General features: G+C 39.6%; 2 protein-coding genes across 2 annotated transcripts; one reads left to right on the forward strand and one right to left on the reverse strand.

The window, feature by feature from the left end:
- Positions 1 to 775: 775 nt before the first annotated feature.
- On the reverse strand, positions 776 to 11649 carry LOC103714060 (triosephosphate isomerase, chloroplastic-like). Its single transcript, XM_008801192.6, has 9 exons — positions 11305 to 11649; positions 10150 to 10176; positions 7123 to 7192; positions 6376 to 6499; positions 5227 to 5311; positions 4942 to 5074; positions 4550 to 4723; positions 3091 to 3173; positions 776 to 1205 (listed from the first exon to the last, which is right to left on the reverse strand). Exons 1-9 carry the CDS (start codon positions 11479 to 11481, stop codon positions 1149 to 1151), a joined length of 930 nt encoding a protein of 309 aa, XP_008799414.3. The 5' UTR covers positions 11482 to 11649; the 3' UTR covers positions 776 to 1148.
- Positions 11650 to 12811: 1162 nt separating this feature from the next.
- On the forward strand, positions 12812 to 15145 carry LOC149752748 (uncharacterized). Its single transcript, XM_089925722.1, has 3 exons — positions 12812 to 13101; positions 13184 to 14228; positions 14318 to 15145. The coding sequence occupies exons 1-3, from the start codon at positions 12812 to 12814 to the stop codon at positions 15143 to 15145; spliced, it is 2163 nt and encodes a 720-aa protein (XP_089781848.1).
- Positions 15146 to 21155: the final 6010 nt, after the last annotated feature.

Genomic DNA, 21155 nt, shown 5'->3' on the forward strand with positions numbered 1-21155 from the left:
TAGTCTCATCCATTTTGATCAATCCAAGACACTGTATCGACAAGATTGCTGTAACTCAAAACAAAAATTATTTTATATTATATGTGCTTAGAAATATAGGATTCTTCTTATTTTTACTCTAAACAAATATATTTTACGAAAGAGAAGTAAATAATGAATTATAAGTCTGGAGTGGAATCAACCAAACCAACAAAGCAAGTAATTATGATCAAACCCTATGGTAACATAAAATTTTATGATTCGATATTCTCTATCATTGTCTTTTTGGAGGAAGTCCCCCCCCACCCCCCCCCCCCCCCAAAAAAAAAAAAAAAAAAAAAAAAAACTTGGAAGAATACAATCTCCAATCTTGTTTTGATAATTGAAGTGACAACAAGAAACATTGTTTGGCACTCAAGAAAAAGATATTTGTCATGATGCTAAGCTAGTTCTCGCCATCCTTGTGCCCTTGAGAACTTGAAAATGTGGAGATCATTCGTAGCTTTCAACTCAACATACGATCTAAGGAGGGTCAGAGATACACAACATTATTTTAGCGTACAGAGAATTTGACTTTTAAATGATAATGAAGCAATCTTACAAGTGCGCCAAGACTCACCCTGCCGGCCACAACGATATAGATATTGTTTTTTCTAGTGGTTAGGAAAGAAAGGAACACTACAAAGATCAACCTAGCCCATCATAATGGTGTTCATCAACCAAAAGTAGCCGGTTTGACTTGTTTGGATGATTAAATATCCCAACAGCAACTCAATAGGAAGTAACAGAGTGGATCTTCCAGGCATAACACTTGAATTTGAATATTTTTATAGAGGGAGAGAGAGACGGGGGGAGACTTCATAAAGTTGACAACTGTACCATGTCACAATGGTTTTGTTCATGTGTTCATGGCTTTTATGGCTGTATACGAGTAATGAAGACCAAGTGCTTATTCACGCACAGGAGAAATCAAGACAACCTTGCTCGGTACAAATTTCAATGGTAACATTCACGCGAGGTCAAAACAAGGTAAGAACATGATTTTATTCATATAACTTTGCTCCAGAATTACCAAAATCAAATTGTGATGAATATCGGGATTAAAATGCTTTTGAGGAGGAACTGCCTCCTGGACATTATTCGTGCTTATCTCGACTTCAAATGGATCATCACACGGCAACTTTCTTCGAAGTAACTGAGTTAACAATGGTGGCAAATTCTGGTCCCTGCAGAACCAACAAAAACAGCAATGCTTTTCTTCAGTTCAGCCTGTTGGGAAAACAACTATAACACGTGTGCGTGTGCGCGCGTGTTTGCTCCAAGTTAAAATCTATCATTATAAATTATAAATGCATAAAAATCATCAATGTTATGATGCTACAAAACTAACTACAAGCTTTAAGCCTGTGCAAGGCATGAAGCTTACACCTTTGTACCAGATCCACAAACAAATCCTTGAATCATCTGGCACCTCAATGCTCATCCTTACAAATTAAAGGATCGCTACAACAATATAGGCTTTTAGCGCAAAAAGAACTGCCACTAAAAGCTATAAATTTTGCCACTCAATAATTATCTCAAAGGATTACCCCCCACCCTAAAAAAAAAAGCCTCCTCAGTCAATGCCACTGAAAGTTAGTGGCAATATTTGTATTTTGATTCAAACAAGTAGTTATCATGACAAAAAGTTTGCCTCATAATATCGACATTTTTAAGTGGCTACATCTTTTGCCACTACAGCCTACAGGTCCACAATATGATTTTTGCCCCTATATATGCAAATTATTTTTATATGCAAATTATTTTTAGATGCAAACATTATTTTGCCGCTATAAAAGCTGACATTAAAACCTTATTTTCTTGTGACGCATGGACAGCAAACCTACTTGCTTGCATTTTTGCTAGCTTGGTTAGAGATGAGGGAGAATGCCCCCTTTGAGATGGCCGTTTCAATATGCAATTTGTTTCTTTTGACAATAGTAATCAAACTACCATACAGATGTAAAACTTTTCAAAACGAGATCCATATATGCTTCTTAGGTCTATTCTGGATGTATAATGTAATTTTGGTAGTCATTTTCCATTTCAGTTGGAAAATGTAGTCGAATGTTTGGGGTACTATGAGTGATCAAGGGGTGGTAACTCATATCACAAGAGAAAACTTTGCACAGAGTTCAATTACTATTAATGGGCGGCTCCAACATTTCTTATGGGCACAGGCATCTCAGGTAATTCAGTCTGTTTCTTACGATAGCACTTTATCCCATGGTAACTGAAAGCAAAATATTGATCATTCCTCCAAAGATCAAGGGGTATTAATATATGCACAATATAATTTATATAATTTCAGTCATTAGATTAATTTGCATCCTTTTTCTGAACTTTTTGCTTAAGATTATAGTATCGCATATTCAAGACACTTAGTGACACTGTATGATACCATTGCTTACATAGTTTGTTGGTGGAAAACTGTCTTACTGCTTCTCTGCATAACTTCTTTTATACAGCAAGTAACTCTTTTGTCTAGAAAAAACATAGGTTAAATTGTCAATTGCTGTCTTCCATGACATGAAGAACTAGATTATGTCTTAAATTTCAAGTATAGTATCTTTAAAATGGTTAATTGCATCGACTCTGGTATCACTTATTTATGTGCAGACTAGGGTTAGGTGAGTATCCAAGTTTAAGGCATATTTCTAATAATTGCTTGATTTTAGATTACTGCCATAGCTTTTTAGGGGTCATAACTTGAAATTTGTGTCCAATACAATATATGGTTTATGTGGCCTCATGAGGCACATTTATTGGACCAAATGAGCTCACTTGAATCAAGTCATCATCACTGGAAACTGTTGTGACATGTTAGAAATGTCGATACTTTTTTTATTTTTTTGTGGCCCATTTAGTTGTACATTTGGTTTAATGAAGTGAGCCAGTTTAAGACAAGGTTTTAGGGTTTGTTTGGTTATTTAAAAATGATGGAAAAATAGCTGGAGAAATTTGCTTTTCATTACTGATAACACAACAAAGATTCGAGAAGAGAGAACCAAGGAAAAAAATTAAGTGACCAAAATTTTCTCCTTGAACAGCAGCAACGTCCCATGAGCATACCTTTAAAGATGCACCTCCTACAAGAAACCCATCAATATCTTCTTGCTTTGCAAGTTCTGAACAATTGCCCCCGTTCACAGAACCTGCAAACAAAGCACTGAATTCAATTTCTATATCTTTATGGCCAAATAAATTCAAAGGTGCTTAAAACACGGAATACAAAACTATTTTTACATACAGAAACATTAGTAAATCCTAGAAGATGAAGCAGGTAATCATACATCAAATTCCTCCTGGAAACCTACCATAAGAATATCTTAGCCACCAGTTAACTAAATAAGTTAAGATGGATGTATGGTTATCCAATATGAAGAGAAGAAATTGATAAATTAGTTTCTGCTATCCATGAAAACACAGATGCACAATGAGGCACCAGCACTAAGGAATTGTGCATGAACAAAGTTTTGGCGCTAAGCTGTCTCCGGGATTATCTGGTTAACCGACACTGAAATCATTGTGCATATGCTCACATAACAATGTATGACTGTCAAGATCGTTAGTGATAGGACATTTCTTGGAACCAAAAGTCACATTTTATTTCTTTATCTCTTGTTGACCTCCCCACACCACCCACTGTGCCCTAACAAAAAAAGTAAAAAGAAAAATAAAAAGTAGACAGAAAGATGAACAAATTTTTGATGGAATTTTCCTGCACGCAAAAAGAGAAAAGGAAAGAAAGAAAGAAAGAGGAATAGGAAGAGGAAGAAGAAGCAAAGAAAAAAAAACTGAATCACCCCATCCTATTGGAGTGCTAATAAGGTGTTAACATACACTTCGGTATCCGTATGTCAAGAATTATGCTATATTGATGAAGAAACTTCATTTGGTTTTCTTTTATTTACTTTTCGTTCTGTTGAAGCACCCATTGGGGAAACAATCATAATTTTTCCTTTACAAAGTGGCAGACTTTATGTTCCTACTCAAGAAAATCACAAACTTACCAACATGTGCAATATATCAAATGCTAACCAAGGATTCAAGTGCTGAGAACCATACTGTTCCATGACAACAGGGTGTTTGCAGTGGGCAAACATTTGCTGGACTCAGGTATTGACTGAAAACAGGGTGTTTGTATCACAGGACACTGACTCATGAAAACTGGGTCAGGTCAATATGGGTCAGTACTTCTCAGCACTAGGCCGAATGAAAAAAAGAGAGAGAACTTATTTTTTGCACTGCTGGCACACACATCAGCAGTGCCACTTGAATCCATACTACCAACACATAACAACAATAACCTCACTGATCAAATCACTAAGACTGAATAATGACAAAAGTTCCTTGATTAGGGTTGCCAGACAAAGACAATGTGACACAATTAGAACCTAATTTCATCATCTCACAGTACGAAGTTTCAGTAGTTCTTCCGCTTCCAGGATAAATTAATAGATTTATAAATCAGCTGTATAAGGAAACCATTATGGTGATGATGGACAAATTTATAGTTGCAAACAATTACCTCCATAGATGATACGAGTACTGGATGCAACCTCCGTGGAAACGTTCTTCTTGAGCCAATCACGAACAGCAACATGTACTTCCTGAGCCTGCTCAGGAGTAGCCACTTTTCCAGTGCCAATAGCCCACACAGGCTCATATGCAATTACCACATTTTCCCAGCTTGTGATACTATCTGAACAAAATAATGAAAGAGCAGACATATTAGAAACTATAAGTCCTATTCTGCTGTGAGTACATGGACAGAAGTAGTGACATGAAGTGCTTGAATGAACATCATAGTTAGCCCTGAATAGGAATGCCATGTGAATGAGGATTCACAAAGCTGACCCCAAATAGTTGAGACATGGCTTGAAGGTTATAGTTATGGTAAATACCAATCCAAAACATCACCTGCAAAAGCCTTCATCTGCTGAAAACAGACATCAAAAGTTTTTCCTGCTTCTCTTTCTTCTAACTTCTCTCCTATACATGCAATAACCTTAAGATTCTGGCTCAGGGCATATGCAGCCTTTTTCCCAATAAACTGAAAGTGAAAAATGCTTTTCTCTGTTACAAACTTAAAATTCAGATAAGTGAATCTTAAATCCCTAATCTTCTTTCACTAAATACATGACAAGGCTCATCAACTAGTTAATATGTGGAAAGTAATTTAGGTATTCATTCTCTAACTGGTACCTCGTCATCTTCACCAATAATATGTCTGCGCTCAGAATGCCCAAGAATAACCCACTGGCACCCCATATCTATCAATTGCTCTGCACTGTACATTGTCAATTGAAAATTAAAAACTTCATCATGGCAATAACTACATGATCCAAGAAATTATTCTTAAAAAAAATCAGAAGACAACAAGAGACTGGCTACAAGCATACTACAGAACACAAATTTTAGTTCTTAGATCTGTCAACAGATAAAGATATCTCAAACTAGTACATAAAGCACAGAAATACTTCAACGTGCACTTTGATATTTGTCTTTATGTCCCATATCAAAATGCAGAGACAGATGAGCTAAAAGTAAAAGTAATATCAAAAGATATTTGTCTTTATGTCCGATGATAATTTTAATTCTAATTAGTAGCAGAGCACAAATTTATGCCATTTAGCACTCTCTGGAAATTTAAATGGTCAGGTGGATGTCATATGAAGTCTCGTTAATTCATCCACACACCATTTTTACCAAACTTTCCAAGTAATAGAGCCCTGATCCTGCTATCACCAACTCAAGATCAGGGACAGATTGTCCCATACTCCAAATTGCTTCCATGCACAGTTTTTGCAAATCTGCTGTATGTGAATTGGAAGAATTGCAAATTTTAGTTATTTATTGATGTACTCTTATGAATGCCATCCTAGAGAACTTGGTGCAGCTCTTTATTTATTGTTCAAAAACAGAAGCGAAATGCCAGTTGTTATTTAGGAATTAGGTAAACATCAGTTATCCATTAATATTAGTAAGGCTGCACATCACACAAGCTCAGTGTGTACATGAGAAAGAACATAAATAGTATAACAAAAAAATAATTAGAGATTTAAAATGTATCTACAACATTATTATGTTGCATTACAGTTACCTTTTCTTAGAGTTATAATCATATTTTTAAAGCACGGACATCAATAGAATAACAATCACATTTTTGTTTTTCAAAACAGAAATAAGGGTGCAAAAAAATGCCAACCATGCCCCAAGATTCAAAATTCAAAGGATAGGTAGCGACCAGTGAGGAACGAGCCACAGGAACAAGTTTATGTTGTTTCCGTAGAAAAAAAAGAAACAAAAATGAGGAAAATAACAAAGAAAGGAGAAGATTCCAGTTGTCACGACCTTATTTCTCCAGTGAATGCTCCACCTTTTCCAACCCAACAATTCTGAGCAGAAATCTCAATACAATCAGTCAATGAATTCTTCACCTGGTCGATATAGATAAATGGTGGTGCTACAACCACATCTGCATAAACAACATGAAATATAAATCAAGAGACCTCACAGAATTAAATTAATAGATGATCACTAAAACAAAACTAGGTTATAGTTAAACAGTCATGAAATTATGCAAATTAGGAATTTATTAGTCTTAGGATAATTCAAATGAAACACATTATGTTAAGATGTATTAATCACAGAGCTAGCATAATGTGCACAATTAAACTAGAATTTTCAAGTAATGCTGGGTGAGCCCATTGTAAGCACGGTTTTCAGCCTCTATGATCTCAACCAAAATATCAATTTGCATTGGTATCAAGCAATTTACAGATACAATAATCAGTTTATTATATGATCACACTTTTGCAGTATTAACATGTTGATATTTCAGTTGTTATACAAAGATCAAGCTATTGATATATATATATATATATATATATATATATATATCAATGATTTTAAAATTCTTCAGCTTTCCTTCTCCATTGCAATAAGCAGATACACATCAGTTCATCTTGGTATTAGACACATGACAAGCTTACTGAGATTTCTAAGATTAAAAACTTCGATTGTGAATAAAGGGCCTACTCTACTGTAGTTGCATATTGAAGCAACATAAAGATAGCAAAGAAAAATAGATAGTCTTACCGACATCATTTTCCATTTTAGCACCATTCAAGTCAGCAACAAGTTTGCTAATAGAGTCCTTTGTTCCATTCTAATTAAAAAAAGAAAAAATAATAAATTAGGCGAAACAGTGAATTTAGAAACATGATCTGAACACAAACTCCAACATAAAAAGAAGTTAATATTGGAAAAAGCTGAGAGCGAGATTTGAAAGTCAAACATCAAAATTTATCAATGTCAAGGTAACATGAGTTATAGGGATCAATTGAAATGAGTGGAGATCATATGATTGGGCTAGAATGCTAGCAAAACCATGATGCCTTTCTACAAGCAAATGAATAAGAAATGGATAACTTGTTTTTCAATAAACTATGCTTTTGACTGGTTTTACCTTACGCATTTTACTACATGATGCAATGTATGGGTGTTGCTACTACATCACCATACTTACGTGATTCGGAAAAAGTTTTACATGAATTACTTTTATAGCTAATGTTCTAAAGTATAATAAAAGCTTTAAAGAAGCTTGTCTTGAGAATAAACACAGTCCTTGAGAGAAATGAATAGAAAAAAGGAATCTTAAGCACGGATAGTTGCATAGAATTAATTGGACAATTATTAGCCAGAACACTTGATCCTTTCTCCATGACTATCTTCCAGTCAAATTTTTATATCTTCCAGATGATAGAACCTTTATGTTATTTCTTTGATGAGAAACTGATTTCATTCAAAGAGACATGTTAACAGTTCTTCTATTCCATTTGGAATATGTGACATGTATAAAGTTATTGATGTCCACACTTTATATAAGCTCTAAACTTATTCTGAACAACCAGTTTCTAGGTAAATCATGTTTTCTTAGTCTAAATCCAACATCAACCAACCTAGTTGTCCAATTGTCATGCTTTTATCACCCTCTGTACTAACTCTCACTCAGATTTGCTAATGACTGGTAGGTCCCTTGGAATGCCAAGTCTCTAAAATATATCATCCCAAGGATATTCATGTGTGTCCGAAGTGTTGCATCCTCTTATGATCCTCTTCCTCGGCTCTCCTAATCCTCACTTCGAAATTCCGCTTTTCCCGTTAAGGCATATGTGAACCTTTGCATTTTTGATTTTTATCTTTTTCCTATTTAAAAATATTTAAAAAGTCAAATAAGAGGTGTTAAGCTTTTTATCATTCTGGCGTTGAGCTATTTTTCCGCAGGACCTCCCCTACAGTATCGTCACCGCAGTAGAGTTTAACCACCAAGTTCGGGATCAAAAATACCCTGATAAATCAAAGATTATTTTCTCTTTTAGATAAGATGATAAATTATAAATATATATTACATTTGATTCATGATTTCTGTCAATTACAAGCAGTAGAGTTTAACCACCAAGTTCTCTTACAGTATTTTTGATTATTTTTGATCCTGCAGGACCTCCCCTACAGTATCGTCACCGCAGTAGAGTTTAACCACCAAGTTCGGGATCAAAAATTTGAAAAACAAAGATTATTTTCACCTTTAGATAAGATGATAAATTATAAATATATATTACATTTGATTCATGATTTCTGTCAATTACAAGCGAAGGATGATAATGGAAATGATATTCAATATTTCGGCATTCCCGCCGGTGAAAAGAGTTGCGGAATAATTTCATTTGATATACCCTGATGGTGAGTTCACACGGGATGGGAGCTTATAATTTATCATCTTATCTAAAAGAGAAAATAATCTTTGTTTTTCAAATTTTTGATCCCGAACTTGGTGGTTAAACTCTACTGCGGTGACGATACTGTAGGGGAGGTCCTGCGGGATCAAAAATAATCAAAAATACTGTAAGAGAAAATATATTTATATATTTTCAACATAATCAGTGAAAAGAGTTGCGGAATAATGTCATTTGATATACCCTGATGGTGAGTTCACACGGGATATAACTAATTTCTGCATCCAACAATAAATTGAAATTAAACAAAGCATAAACTAATCTATAGTTACTAGCAAAATTTATAAATAAGTGATTTTCAACAAGGTTTTAAATCTTATGGGATGGGGTATTCTAGCTTCTCCATTGAATGGGCACCCTGCTACCCTACCCTGTCTCCCGATTGAGCATCCTCCATCTCTTTCCTTCTTCTTTTCTTTATTCCTTTCTTTCTTTGTTTGTCTCTTTTTTCTTATTTATTTCCTTGTTTTCGTTCTTTTCTGCCTTGCTTTTTTCCTTCTTCCTTCTTTTCTTTCTTTCCTTTTTCTTTTTTTTTCCTTCTTCTTTCTTTCCTTCTTCTCTTTGTCCTTCCTTTTTCTTTTTCTTTTTTTCTTTCACTTCTTCCTTCTTTGCTTCCTTTCTTTCCTCTCTTCCTTCATTCCTTCCTTTCTTTCTTCCCCTTTTCTTCTTCTTTCTTTCGTCCATTCCTTCATTCCTTCCTTTCTTTCTTCCCCTTTTCTTCTTCTTTCTTTCGTCCATTCCTTCTTCCCTTCATTTCTTTCTTTTCTTCTCCATTCCTTTCTTTCTTTTTTCCTCTTCTTTCTTTCCTCTCTTCATTCTTTCCTTCCCTTTTTCTTTTCTTTCTTTCCTTCCTTTCTTTCTTTCCTCTTTCTTCTTCTTTCTCTGCATAGATGGGTTTCAAAGTCTCGCCCCAATCCTAGACTCATTTTCTCATAGGAACAAGACAGCCAACCAAGAAGTCCCCCATACTATTGGGGCTTAAAACCTTGATGTTGAATACTGGTTCACTTCCTACATAAATTTCCCAAGGCCATCACTCCTACCATTTTTTGAACCCAGTCACAATACCTCTTATCATCCATGGGCACAATCCTAGTATTGTATTATTAATCTCATCATGTAAGGTATTCATAATACAATCACATGTCAAAGCTGACTTCTCTATGCTATGAACTCTATAAAAGAGACAATAACTTTATTTCCTCCTTTTTTATTCGAAGGGGATCGAATTTCTACTGATCAATTAGCAGTTGGCATTATGGACTCTTAATAAAAGGAAAAAGAAGGACAGCAAAGAAAAATATAGGATATGGAAAGAATTTATACTTACACATTTCCAATTTCCTCCAACAAAAAACTGCAAGCACAACAAAAACAAGGTATTAGAAAAAGAAAGGATTATCATGATCTAAATTTCTTTTGAAAATAATTATCTTCATATATGATGTAAAATAATGAAACCCTAGATAAATTTTTTCTTGAAAAGAAAATAAAATATGAAAAGATTACACTTCATTGATCAGATATAAAACAAGAATATACCTAGTCATGTAACAACAAGCAAGAACTTAAACACTACATGCTAGTAATTTTTACAAGTATTTATCGGAAGAAAGTGTTATTTTAATTACTTTCATTGCATAATTCTGGAATTCATCTAAGAAAGTTATTTCCAATATTCTAAGATTTTCAGAATTGCTCGATCCCAATCTCTCCAACTATATCCTCTTGCCTCCTCATTTAGTGGCCAACAACCTAATGAAGTCATCAGGTGGCTTGCTTTATCAAAATATAAAGTTTCCGTATCAACTGTTACTATCTCTCAATACTTGGCACTTGAGGTTACTGTCACGCTACAAACTCATTGTACCTTGGTGGAGTGTATCCATCATCAAGCATCACAAATCATCAATGCCCAGTATTATGATTATTTATTAATAAACCACAATGCTTGGTGATATTCTCTCAGCTTGTTCAGTTCTTAGTAATAGACTGAAGTTTTGATGCAAGACTCACTGGTTATCCCTCATCAATTTGCTTTTGAAATCCATATTGTTTTGTACATAAATCTGAGATAACTAAATTCAGTTGTGTATTCACATAAACACACATTCATTAAATACATAAATCCAGAATCAAAGACAATGAAGAATTGAAGATATTAAGTGCTTTTGAGCTTAATAAAAAGGTCCGATTTTTCAAAATCAGATACATTCTACCCTCCAAAAACATTTTAAAATTAGAATATAGTTACAGAGAATCCTATTTTTGTACTTCCCTAAGCATTAATAATGAAAGCCAAAATTAGGTATTTGTTACAGTATCTATATAACGTTTCACTTACATCATTCAAAAGATCCAGATGTAAATCTAATCTGACTGAATCCAGTTCAAAGATTACAGCTATTCACAGAACAAATGTCCCCAGAGATCTAAAAGGGTAGAAAAAAGATAAGATGAAGAAGAAGAGGGGAAAAGGGATCACCTTTCCGATTCCGGCCATGGCGACGACTCCTCTGGGAGATCGCCGGGTCGAGAAGAGGCGGCGTTGAGAGCAAGCGCGATGGGAAAAGAAGGCGGAGGACAAGGACGGGGCGCGCTCGCGCTCGCGCTCGACGCGGAGCCCCGAGAACTGAGGTGCCAGAGATAACGCCGCCGCCATTACCTTCTTCCCTTCCTCTCTCTCTCTCTCTCTCACCCCGCTTTCTCTCTAAAGACCGCACCAACCACCGCTCTCACCCCGCTGCCTCTAAAGACCGCACCAACCACCGCGAAGCGAGGAACCAAAACAATATAGAGAGAGATCGGGGATGTGGTCTTTTTCGCCCTCGTCTCTCGTTCATTTTATTACTATTTTATATGGAGAGAGATTTTTGGTTTTTTTTTGATGAAAGAGAGAAAGTAATAAATTTATCGGATAACGTCGTAGGGAGTCTCCTTCGGACACGTATCTCGGAGAACCTAGCGAGTTGTCATGCGAGTAATCTTGTGGGAACATAGTTATCGTCTGCCACGTTTCACATTCTATATATATATAAAGCGGGGTTAATAGATAAAGTGAAATATACTTTCATTTATGGATAAACAAAGCAGAACATTTGGCTTGACATGGATGGGAAACTGGATTCAGTCTGCCACGTGGCATAAGGTGATTGGTGATATTCGCAGGGCACTAGCGGAAAGACTCAAGTTTGGGCCGTGAGTTCTTATCGGAGGAAAAGCTGTTCGCTGTTCTGGGGAGCGCATGTGTGGGTAAATGGTCGGAATAAAAATTCGGGAAATTACTTTCCCGTCCCTCAAAAGACCCCGCTGGAACAAGAGGTCCCGGTTGACCCAAAAACAAACTTCCGGTCCACCGCTTCATGGATCTTTAATTCCCGGTCCCTAAGTTACTGTTTGCTTTAAAATATAGTACCCAAAGTGCCCCCAGGTTACTTAAGTACCCCCCAGGCTACCGGAAGCGGGAAAAAAATAAGTACCGCGTTCTGTTTTGGAACCGGAAACACTCTGTTTTTGTGTACCGAAGATGCTCCGAAGTAAAAATCCGACTTGCAGCCCTTAAGCGTGGATGCCCCTGGTGATCCCACGGAATGTGTTTACCGAAGATGGCTTTCGAGGAAGATTTTGAGACGGAAAAAAGGTGTAAAAATAGGCCGCAACAGGGTATGCGTTATGTCTCCGTTCTTCTCTGTTTTGTCTTTGCCAATGGAGATTGTTTGGTCTGGGAAGAGACAAGCACCCATTAGGATGGATGCTAGATGGATAGGGAGAGAGCATGTCGAGCCTTTGTGTTGACCTAAAAACGTTGAGACTACATCTTACTCTTTACCGGTTCCCTGTTTGAGAGAACGCTGATAGTCCCTCTTTCTCTGTGTAGTGAGACTCTGCTCCACTATATTCCTAAATCTGTTTGCAATTCGGAATTATCTGTTCATTGCCTCCTCTTTTTTCCATTGTCATGGCTTCGGAAGACACTGGTAGCTCTGTTTTTTATGGCCATTTGTTCTTATGGTAGTGAAGCTGTGATTATTTCCATCTCAAAAGACACAATTCTTGATCAAATTTTTAAGGAAATAGTTGAAAGGTGGAGACATTTATCTTCTACAATGATAGAAGTTAAGTTTTATATTCCAAACAAGTCTAAAATGCTTGTTACGCTCATGAGCGATAAGGATGTTCGTAACATGCATGAAATACACGTCAACTTAAATGCCAAGGTGATCGAGATGGTTGTTACTCATTCTCCAACCTTGATCGAAGGTGCTGCTGTGGTAATTGAGAGGTATTCCCTTTTTTAAATATTGTTTTGTGCAACGGATTTTAGTAAGTTTGCTAAAATAATGTTTATCCTATTGTATGAACAGTGGCTCATCGCATTGTGCTGAAATCAGTTCGAGAGGGAAAAATTTTTCGAAGGGTAGCTCAAGTAATTTTGGTCAAGTTGTTGAAGAAACAAGAGCCGCAATTGAAGAGGAAGCAAGTAAAAAACATTCGTTGGATGATTGGAAAAATAGTATAGAGGGTGTTGGTCAGGAGTTCATGAATGTGGAAACTCTACGTGACACCATTCGCAACTATTGCATTGCAATTTGCAGGGATTTTGTCTTCGTGAAGAACGATCGTGATCGAGTTACTGTAGAATGTGTTTATGAAGGTTGCGAATGGCGTATTCATGCTTCTCGCCTTGGGAATGGTGAAAAGTTTGCAATTAAAAAAATGCACTGTAACCACACATGTGGAGGAGGATTGCAAGTGCGGTCTCATCCAAAGGCTTCAAAACGTTGGGTTTCCAAAATTGTTAAAGATCAACTTCAAGATATGCCGTTATATAAGCCGAGTGATATTGTAAAGGATATTCGACGACAATATGGTGTTGAATTGCCGTATCATCAAGCTTGGCGTGGTAAGGAGGTGGCCATGATGGATCTTTATGGTAACAGCCGGCTATCTTATGAACGGATTCGCTGGTATTGCGATGCCATTCGTCAGACCAACCCCGGCAGCATTGCAGAGTACGAAACAATTGATGGTCGATTCAGACGTCTATTCATTTGTTTTCATGCTTTACTAATGGGTTTCATAAAAGGATGTCGTCCTCTGATTTTTATGGATGGCACATTTATAAAGCATAAGGATGGAGGTGTATTGCTTGGAGCCACTTCCAAAGATGGAAATGATGATATGTTTCCTATAGCTTATGGTGTTGTAGATATAGAATGTGATGAAAATTGGGAATGGTTTTGCCGGTTTCTGAAAGAAGCTATTCATAGTTGTACTGAGTATAGTGGTCAACAGTTCACATTTATGACGGATAGACATCAGGGTATTATTAAATCCGTGCCTAAGTACTTTCCTGATTCTTACCACTCATATTGTATACGTCATGTGAAAGAAAACTTCAAGAATCAGGTTTGCATCGTCATATTATGAATAATTTAAACTACAAAGTATCTAAGTAATGTAGCATGTGGTATATTTGATTTTAATTATCAATGCAGGTCCTTGTCCATTATCGTGCAGCTGAGAGAAAGAGGCTCATTGATTTACTAAATGCTGCTGCCTATACACCAAGGCTTACTGTATTCCGAAAGCTAATTGCAAAGCTTACATCAGAAGCCCCTGGTGCTACCACCTTTCTCCTACATGCAAAGCCGGAGCATTGGGCGAATGCTGTATTTCCAGGTCCACGCTGGGGCATCATGACATCGAATGTGGCAGAGTCTTTTAATAGTTGGGTCCTGGAGGCTCGTCATCTCCCTGTGCCTCAGATGGTTGACCATATAAGGATCCAAATAATGCAGATGATGCATCAACGGCGTAATCGAGGATATAGCATTCAATCTCAACTTTGTCCTGATGCGGAGAAAGTGTTGCAAAAAAATGCGGAAGATGGTCGGAGATTAGCTGTATTTACGTCCAACATAATGATATATGATGTAAAGGATACCAACTACTCATGCAAAGTTGACCTGCATATGTGTAGCTGCTCTTGTGGCGAGTGGCGAATCTTCCGCATGCCATGTAAGCATGCTTGTGCATGCATCGAGAAGGACGGCAGATCACTATACCAATTCACCGACAATTGCTTCCAAGCTGAATTGTATAGAGTAACATATGCCGAAGCAATCAGTCCAATTCCTGACATGGAGAAACCCCAAAGTGCCTCTGAAGAGATCCACATTCTACCCCCTATAAGAAAGACACGTCCTGGCAGGCCTAAAAAGAAGAGAAGACCTTCGCAAGTGGAGTCAGTACGTGAAATGAGATGTGGACGATGTGGGAAGGTTGGGCACAATAGAAGGACTTGTAATGAGGTCATCAAGTAAAGAATATGGACATTATGAAGAATGTATCGAGATACCTGCAATGTATTTTCATGTTAGTCACAGCATATTAAGAACAAAACTCTTGTATTGATGTTAATGAAGTGCAAACTGAATTGTATATGTTGATTTTTTGTTAGATTTTAATTCAGTTACTTCAAACCGGAATGCAGTTAAAAAATTGTTACAAACATGTAATGATACACAGTTAATCAACGGTTGGCATAGCATTCGACGTCAGCTCTGACAATTACAATAGTTGAATATGGCGTGGAAAAATTTATATTGACACCTAAAATCCCGTTTTCCGGCTTCCCTTCGACTTTGCCTAATTTGAGACTCTTAACGAGTCGACTCCGAAAATATTGGAGTCAACTCGATCTGTCCCGATATCGACTCGGTAGGAAAAGAGGTCGACTCTTAGGCTTGGCTGAGCTAAGGTCCACTCTCTGTCTTTGTTCTGTCCCACTTAACGGGGCGACTCGCTTTTCACTGGGGTCGACTCGAACTGCCCTAGGGTTGACTCAGAACTCCGTGAGGTCGACACTTAGGCTTCGCTTATTTTGGCTGCTCTCTGTCTTTGCTCTGTGCCAGCTAAGGAGTCGACTCGCTTTTCACCGGAGTCGACTCCCACTGCAAGGAGGTCGACTCAAAACTCGGTGAGGTCGACACTTAGGCTTCCCTTAATTCGGCTGCTCTCTGTCTTTGCTCTGTGCCAGCTAAGGAGTCGACTCGTCCGTCACCGGAGTCGACTCCCACTGCAAGGAGGTCGACTCAAAACTCGGTGAGGTCGACACTTAGGCTTCCCTTAATTCGGCTGCTCTCTGTCTTTGCTCTGTGCCAGCTAAGGAGTCGACTCGTCCGTCACCGGAGTCGACTCCCACTGCAAGGAGGTCGACTCAAAAATCGGTGAGGTCGACACTTAGGCTTCCCTTATTTCGGCTGCTCTCTGTCTTTGCTCTGTGCCACCTAAGGAGTCGACTCGTCTTTCACCGGAGTCGACTCCCACTGCACGGAGGTCGACTCAAATCTCGGTGAGGTCGACTCAAAACTCTGAGAACACAGTTAGCTTGTCTGGGAACACAGTTAGCTTGCTGTCTGGGAACACAGTTAGCATTCTGTCTGGGAACACAGTTAGCTTCTCTGGGAACACAGTTAGCTTGCGGTTCTGGGAACACAGTTAGCTTGTCTGGGAACACAGTTAGCTTCTCTGGGAACACAGTTATGGAGTGTCTGGGAACACAGTTAGCTTGTCTGGGAACACAGTTAACTTCTCTGGGAACACAGTTAGCTTGCGGTTCTGGGAACACAGTTAGCTTCTCTGGGAACACAGTTAGCTTGTACAGTTAGCTTGTTTCTGGGAACACAGTTAGCTTGTCTGGGAACACAGTTAGCTTCTCTGGGAACACAGTTAGCATTCTATCTGGGAACACAGTTAGCTTGTCTGGGAACACAGTTAGCTTCTCTGGGAACACAGTTAGCTTGTTTCTGGGAACACAGTTAGCTTCTCTGGGAACACAGTTAGCTTGTTTCTGGGAACACAGTTAGCTTCTCTGGGAACACAGTTAGCATGTATGTCTTTGCTCCGTGCCACCTAAGGAGTCGACTCGTCTTTCACCGGAGTCGACTCCCACTGCACGGAGGTCGACTCAAAACTCGGTGAGGTCGACTCAAAACTCTGAGAACACAGTTAGCTTGTCTGGGAACACAGTTAGCTTGCCTGGGAACACAGTTAGCTTGCTGTCTGGGAACACAGTTAGCTTCTCTGGGAACACAGTTAGCTTCTCTGGGAACACAGTTAGCTTGTACAGTTAGCTTGTTTCTGAGAACACAGTTAGCTTGTCTAGGAACACAGTTAGCTTGTCTGGGAACACAGTTAGCTTCTCTGGGAACACAGTTAGCTTGTACAGTTAGCTTGTTTCTGGGAACACAGTTAGCTTCTCTGGGAACACAGTTAGCTTCTCTGGGAACACAGTTAGCATTCTGTCTGGGAACACAGTTAGCTTGTCTGGGAACACAGTTAGCTTGCTGTCTGGGAACACAGTTAGCATTCTGTCTGGGAACACAGTTAGCTTCTCTGGGAACACAGTTAGCTTGCGGTTCTGGGAACACAGTTAGCTTGTCTGGAAACACAGTTAGCTTCTCTGGGAACACAGTTATGGAGTGTCTGGGAACACAGTTAGCTTGTCTGGGAACACAGTTAGCTTCTCTGGGAACACAGTTAGCTTGCGGTTCTGGGAACACAGTTAGCTTCTCTGGGAACACAGTTAGCTTGTACAGTTAGCTTGTTTCTGGGAACACAGTTAGCTTCTCTGGGAACACAGTTAGCTTCTCTGGGAACACAGTTAGCATTCTGTCTGGGAACACAGTTAGCTTGTCTGGGAACACAGTTAGCTTGTTTCTGGGAACACAGTTAGCTTCTCTGGGAACACAGTTAGCTTGTTTCTGGGAACACAGTTAGCTTCTCTGGGAACACAGTTAGCATGTATGTCTTTGCTCCGTGCCACCTAAGGAGTCGACTCGTCTTTCACCGGAGTCGACTCCCACTGCACGGAGGTCGACTCAAAACTCGGTGAGGTCGACTCAAAACTCTGAGAACACAGTTAGCTTGTCTGGGAACACAGTTAGCTTGTCTGGGAACACAGTTAGCTTGCCTGGGAACACAGTTAGCTTGCTGTCTGGGAACACAGTTAGCTTGTCTGGGAACACAGTTAGCATTCTGTCTAGGAACACAGTTAGCTTCTCTGGGAACACAGTTAGCTTGCGGTTCTGGGAACACAGTTAGCTTGTCTGGGAACACAGTTAGCTTCTCTGGGAACACAGTTAGCATGTACAGTTAGCTTGTTTCTGGGAACACAGTTAGCTTGTCTGGGAACACAGTTAGCTTCTCTGGGAACACAGTTAGCATTCTGTCTGGGAACACAGTTAGCTTGTCTGGGAACACAGTTAGCTTCTCTGGGAACACAGTTAGCTTGTTTCTGGGAACACAGTTAGCTTCTCTGGGAACACAGTTAGCTTGTTTCTGGAAACACAGTTAGCTTCTCTGGGAACACAGTTAGCATGTATGTCTTTGCTCCGTGCCACCTAAGGAGTCGACTCGTCTTTCACCGGAGTCGACTCCCACTGCACGGAGGTCGACTCAAAACTCGGTGAGGTCGACTCAAAACTCTGAGAACACAGTTAGCTTGTCTGGGAACACAGTTAGCTTGTCTGGGAACACAGTTAGCTTGCCTGGGAACACAGTTAGCTTGCTGTCTGGGAACACAGTTAGCTTCTCTGGGAACACAGTTAGCTTCTCTGGGAACACAGTTAGCTTGTACAGTTAGCTTGTTTCTGGGAACACAGTTAGCTTGTCTGGGAACACAGTTAGCTTCTCTGGGAACACAATTAGCATTCTGTCTGAGAACACAGTTAGCTTGTCTGGAAACACAGTTAGCTTCTCTGGGAACACAGTTAGCTTGTTTCTGGGAACACAGTTAGCTTGTCTGGGAACACAGTTAGCTTCTCTGGGAACACAGTTAGCATTCTGTCTGGGAACACAGTTAGCTTCTCTGGGAACACAGTTAGCTTCTCTGGGAACACAGTTAGCTTGTACAGTTAGCTTGTTTCTGGGAACACAGTTAGCTTCTCTGGGAACACAGTTAGCTTCTCTGGGAACACAGTTAGCTTCTACAGTTAGCTTGTTTCTGGGAACACAGTTAGCTTGTCTGGGAACACAGTTATCTTCTCTGGGAACACAGTTAGCATTCTGTCTGGGAACACAGTTAGCTTGTCTGGGAACACAGTTAGCTTCTCTGGGAACACAGTTATGGAGTGTCTGGAAACACAGTTAGCTTGTCTGGGAACACAGTTAGCTTGCCTGGGAACACAGTTAGCTTGCTGTCTGGGAACACAGTTAGCTTCTCTGGGAACACAGTTAGCTTCTCTGGGAACACAGTTAGCTTGTACAGTTAGCTTGTTTCTGGGAACACAGTTAGCTTGTCTGGGAACACAGTTAGCTTCTCTGGGAACACAGTTAGCATTCTGTCTGGGAACACAGTTAGCTTGTCTGGAAACACAGTTAGCTTCTCTGGGAACACAGTTAGCTTGTTTCTGGAAACACAGTTAGCTTGTCTGGGAACACAGTTAGCTTCTCTGGGAACACAGTTAGCATTCTGTCTGGGAACACAGTTAGCTTCTCTGGGAACACAGTTAGCTTATACAGTTAGCTTGTTTCTGGGAACACAGTTAGCTTCTCTGGGAACACAGTTAGCTTCTCTGGGAACACAGTTAGCTTCTACAGTTAGCTTGTTTCTGGGAACACAGTTAGCTTGTCTGGGAACACAGTTATCTTCTCTGGGAACACAGTTAGCATTCTGTCTGGGAACACAGTTAGCTTGTCTGGGAACACAGTTAGCTTCTCTGGGAACACAGTTATGGAGTGTCTGGGAACACAGTTAGCTTGTCTGGAAACACAGTTAGCTTCTCTGGGAACACAGTTATTACGATTGAGTCGACCCGACTGATATTTGGAGTCGACCCCATAACTCTCTCAGAGTATTCCAAATAGCGCCTGTGTACGCAGCCAAGCTACGAGTCGACCCTCTCATCAAGATGGCGTCGAGTCCATTTCGTAGGAGTCGATATCTTCTTGCCTGAGGTCGACCCGTAACTCCAATAAGGAAATAAAACCTGAGGTCAATCGACTCCCTCTTCCCTTCTATTTTCGTGGAGTCGACCTAAGTTCCCTTCCCGTGCTCCTTGCGTCTCTTCGTTCGTCCAATTCCTTACTTCCCTCCTCTCTATCTATCATCCATCCGTCGCCATGCCGAGGAAGCAGGTCGTGCGGCCTTCAAAGAAGAGAAGTAATGTTCCGGAAGCAACCGAGCGAAGGTCCAAGGCAAGAAACGACGTTCCTCCTCCTCGTCCGCATGCTCCATCTCCTCCTAGGCAAGTACCCTTGGTGACTCGTCGTGTTTCTCTCGGTAGGAAAATAGATTTCGACTTCTTAGAAGCCCAGGGTTTTACCATAGGTCTGAAGCTGAAAGCCATGGGTTGGGAAACCCTATGTTCCCTTGACATTCCGACGTACCCGAACCTTGTTCGCCATTTCTATGCCAATCTCAAAACCGGAATTGCTACCATTGAAAGTGTGGTAAAGGAAACCCCAATTCTGCTAAACCCGGAAACCCTAGGGAGTCTTGTCAACATCCCAACCTCTGGTTCAACCGAAGATTTTTTAGAAAATAGAGTGTTGGGCATTCAATATCTTCTTGGCACAGAAAATGTTAGTCCACTTGAGCAAATTTCGGCCAACCGACTTAGTGTGGAAAATCGACTATTACATCATATTGTTAGCCGAATCCTCTTTCCGAAAACAGGTAGGTTTGATTTTGTGTCCGAAAGAGATATTCTTGTTATCTTCCACATTCTGAACGGTAGCCCCCTTAGTTTACCTCACCTGATTATTAGACACATGGTAGAGTCTGCCTCTAGAGCTAGGGCATCCTTGCCATATGGAATGCTCTTAACCTTAGTCTTCGAGGAGTTCGGTGTAAATACTGAAGGGGAACCATCTACAACTCTTGGTCATTGGGATACTTACAATGACCGGTCGCTACATCGAATGGGTTTTCGTAAGAAAGATGGTCAGTGGATAAGAAAAGATGAAGGGAAGAGCAGTGCGTGCCATAGAGAAGAGCAGCGACCTGTCGAAAATGAAGAATCATTTCATCCTCCCACTGAAGAACCAATTGCCCAAACTCAGCAGCCCACTGAAGTTAGACTTAGTGCTGAGCAGTTCAGAGCACTAAGGGATGATATCGTGCAAGAGCTAAGAAATTCTAGAGATGTTGCTTGTACAGACTTGGTACCTTCCAATGCAACCGTGTGTGAATTGGTCGCTGAAATGAGGGCGGAAATGGTCAGTCTTCGATGTCTTCTTCAAGGACAGTACCAAAGATTTGTGGACATAGAAGAGGAGACCAAAAAGCTTCAACAATCTGTCAGAAAGGACATGGAGAATCTGAATGAA

The sequence above is a fragment of the Phoenix dactylifera genome, chromosome 10 (assembly GCF_051530095.1).
Source record: "Phoenix dactylifera cultivar Ajwa chromosome 10, Ajwa_hap1_PhDact_Kaust_v1.1, whole genome shotgun sequence".
Taxonomy (NCBI): Eukaryota; Viridiplantae; Streptophyta; class Magnoliopsida; order Arecales; family Arecaceae; genus Phoenix; species Phoenix dactylifera.

What these genes read in the sequence shown, in the direction of transcription:
- LOC103714060 (XM_008801192.6), bottom strand. Translation starts at nt 11,481, where the DNA reads ATGGCGGCGGCGTTATCTCTGGCACCTCAGTTCTCGGGGCTCCGCGTC. An exon ending in TTGGAGGAAATTGGAAATGT is followed by an intron (nt 7,193 to 10,149) that starts GTAAGTATAAAT and finishes TTTTTTAATTAG; the next exon opens with AATGGAACAAAGGACTCTAT. An exon ending in TTATTGGTGAAGATGACGAG is followed by an intron (nt 5,075 to 5,226) that starts GTACCAGTTAGA and finishes TTTCACTTTCAG; the next exon opens with TTTATTGGGAAAAAGGCTGC.
- LOC149752748 (XM_089925722.1), top strand. Translation starts at nt 12,812, where the DNA reads ATGGCCATTTGTTCTTATGGTAGTGAAGCTGTGATTATTTCCATCTCA. An exon ending in GCTGCTGTGGTAATTGAGAG is followed by an intron (nt 13,102 to 13,183) that starts GTATTCCCTTTT and finishes TTGTATGAACAG; the next exon opens with TGGCTCATCGCATTGTGCTG. An exon ending in AAGAAAACTTCAAGAATCAG is followed by an intron (nt 14,229 to 14,317) that starts GTTTGCATCGTC and finishes TTATCAATGCAG; the next exon opens with GTCCTTGTCCATTATCGTGC.